General features: G+C 57.6%; 2 protein-coding genes and 1 pseudogene across 2 annotated transcripts in view; all 3 read left to right on the top strand.

Annotated features, from left to right (window-relative positions):
• Nucleotides 1-207: 207 nt before the first annotated feature.
• Nucleotides 208-618, top strand: TraAM80_08545 (uncharacterized protein; the record flags this gene model as incomplete). Its single annotated transcript, XM_029385289.1, has 1 exon — nucleotides 208-618. The coding sequence occupies one exon, from the start codon at nucleotides 208-210 to the stop codon at nucleotides 616-618; it is 411 nt and encodes a 136-aa protein (XP_029234898.1).
• Nucleotides 619-671: 53 nt separating this feature from the next.
• On the top strand, nucleotides 672-1,263 carry TraAM80_08544 (subtilisin-like serine peptidase; annotated as a pseudogene).
• Nucleotides 1,264-1,999: 736 nt separating this feature from the next.
• TraAM80_08543 (subtilisin-like serine peptidase) overlaps nucleotides 2,000-2,283 on the top strand; it is a gene marked incomplete at both ends in the record, with an annotated part of 459 nt that continues 175 nt past the window's right edge. Inside the window, one exon of the mRNA XM_029385288.1 lies at nucleotides 2,000-2,283. This exon is cut by the window's right edge and continues 175 nt beyond it. Coding sequence (XP_029234897.1) covers nucleotides 2,000-2,283 — 284 coding nt within the window.

Raw genomic sequence — 2,283 nt, 5'->3', positions numbered from 1 at the left:
GTGGGCCGCATGTAGTGCCCTTTTCTTTTGATCAAATAGTTTTGCCTGTTTGGCGCAATACTTTTGTTGTTTGGGTGCTGTTTGCCGCGCGCCTGTGGATCATCAGTTGGTGCGGCGGAGGGGCTCGCGCATCTGCTGTGTGTGTGTGCTCCTTTCTTGCAACATCCCGACGGCTCATTCTGCGGGCGAATGTGTGCGTCTACACGCATGCGCCTGCGACCCCGTTTATTATTATTATTATTTGGGGGGAGTGGCACCCGGTGTGCGGGACAGCGGGCAGGTGAGAATGGCGGGCAGGGGGTTTCCCGTCAACCTGCTGGGAGAAGCTGCATCGCGCGGCACCCGGTGCCCTTCGTCTCGCTGCTTTTTCTACCTCTTCTTTTCTTTGTTGTGGGCGTTGTGTTGCTCTGTTCAGGGAACCTTCCCCCTCTGGAGGCGTATCAGGTGGGTGGCGCTCACGATGCCATGCGGAACGAGAAGACCCTGAATGCGGAGTTGAGCCGCTGGGCAGACAGGCTTAGCAGGCTACATACCCCGCTGGAGATGAAAAACGTGCCTCCGTCACTGTTCGACGTGACTGAATTTGTGGAGTTGCGGGTGGCGGTGGACGGTGTTTGATTGCAGGCCTTTGGCTAGTGCGGCAGAGCTGACCTCCTAGCGCCAGACAACATCTCCGGGCGCTTCGGCAGGCGGAGCGGCTCATTGAGGCTGCCACGGGCTACGATGGTCTCTGTTTGAAGAATACTTTTGAATACGGCAAGGCGCGTGAAGAGGTGGCATCCGCACCGCAGATGTGTACGCCCGTTTCTTCCCTCACGCAGTACTTCTACCCCCACCGAGACCCTGGTGGGTTGTGGCATATGGATGGCATTGGCACCATTCTGCGGAGGAGTGTTCTTCCACGCATCTTTGCCAATCTGAACTACCGCTAGTTTGCGGGCCAAGGCGCAGCACCGGCCTATCCACACGCCACATATTTACGCTCGCAATTTGCACTTGCCTTGCCAATCTCCCAGGTAAGTTTCACATATTATGAGGGGCATTACGCGAGGTATGCAAGGTTTGTTGATGCCGCACGTGAAGCCATTGCAGGCATTTTATTTTCTTACCTGAACTTTGCTTTTGGTGGTGCCACGGTGGAGGATGCCCTTGCCAAAGACCTCGTGGGTTGTGAGATGTGCAAGCTTGGCGTTGCCGTGTGCATCTGTTGGCTCTGCACCTGGGTCTACATCGCCTCCTTGTGGATGGCGTTTCACACCGCACTTTTGGTTTCAATGTGTTGCTTTGGCGTGTTTGGCGTGCTTCCATGAACGCAGTTGTATGCCCCGCCATGTTTGCTGAACCCCTTCGTGTGGGTGTTGCCGTTCATCCTGCATGCCGTCCTCAGCTACCACGACGCCTTCCGCTACAGTGGGGGGTGATGACGACCTCCGGGTGGTGAAACAGCTTGAGCGTCGCGCAGAGTGTGTCGTTTTGCCTGCGCCGCGCCGCGCGCAGTCTGTGCACTCCAAACCTTCTTGCAGTGGTCATCGTTGGCGTTGTCACAGTTTTTACGGAGAGGGCCGTCAAGGCAACCAACTTACTCCTCCTCATCACGTTGCTGCTTAACCTGCTCGCCATCATCTTCATCACGCCGAGCGTCATGGTGCTGCACTACCACATCCTGGCGAATAGGTGGCGCGGCCTCCAGGAGCTCGCGGAAAGCATGAACGCCCGTGGTGCGAAGTTTTCATGCAACGAGGCAATTTTCTCCGTGCCGCGGGAGACACAGGGGCAAGCGGCCCCTGCCAAGGCATGACAGGGAGCGGGAGGCGAGCACGACAGCAGTCATCGCGCGGAGGCGGAGGCAGAGGGGGTGCATGCAGCGCCAGGAAGTGGCTGTCTGCGTTGGGAAAACGGTTTGGGCGGCAGCTGCGCGAGGCAGCGGCGGACGCATTACAAGAAACGCGACGAGACATTGCTGCCACCGTTGCACACGGTGCGTAAAACACGTGAGGAGATGCTGCGGTGCGGTGGGGTCGCAAATGCAGTGGAAGAGGAGCTTCCACCATTTCGTGCGGATGATTTTGTGGAATGCGGGTTTTTTTTTAACTTGCTGAGCTCCGAGGCCGCCGCTGCGTCAGGAAGCTCAAAGCAGGTGGCTTACTTTAGTTCGCGGATGCTGCGAAAGAGTGATATCCTTCACACTCCCTTCGCGTTGACGCAGCGGAGCGCGGAATGTTGGGCGGCAATGAGGGCTGTCACTGCCACAGGGGAGACAACAGACGCGGGCTCTGCTGCACG

Source organism: Trypanosoma rangeli (genome assembly GCF_003719475.1).
Source record: "Trypanosoma rangeli strain AM80 chromosome Unknown Tra_15.4_contig_00429, whole genome shotgun sequence".
In the NCBI taxonomy this organism is placed as follows: domain Eukaryota; phylum Euglenozoa; class Kinetoplastea; order Trypanosomatida; family Trypanosomatidae; genus Trypanosoma; species Trypanosoma rangeli.
The sequence above is the reverse complement of the archived record's forward strand: the minus strand, read 5'-3'. Positions and strand labels throughout refer to the sequence as shown.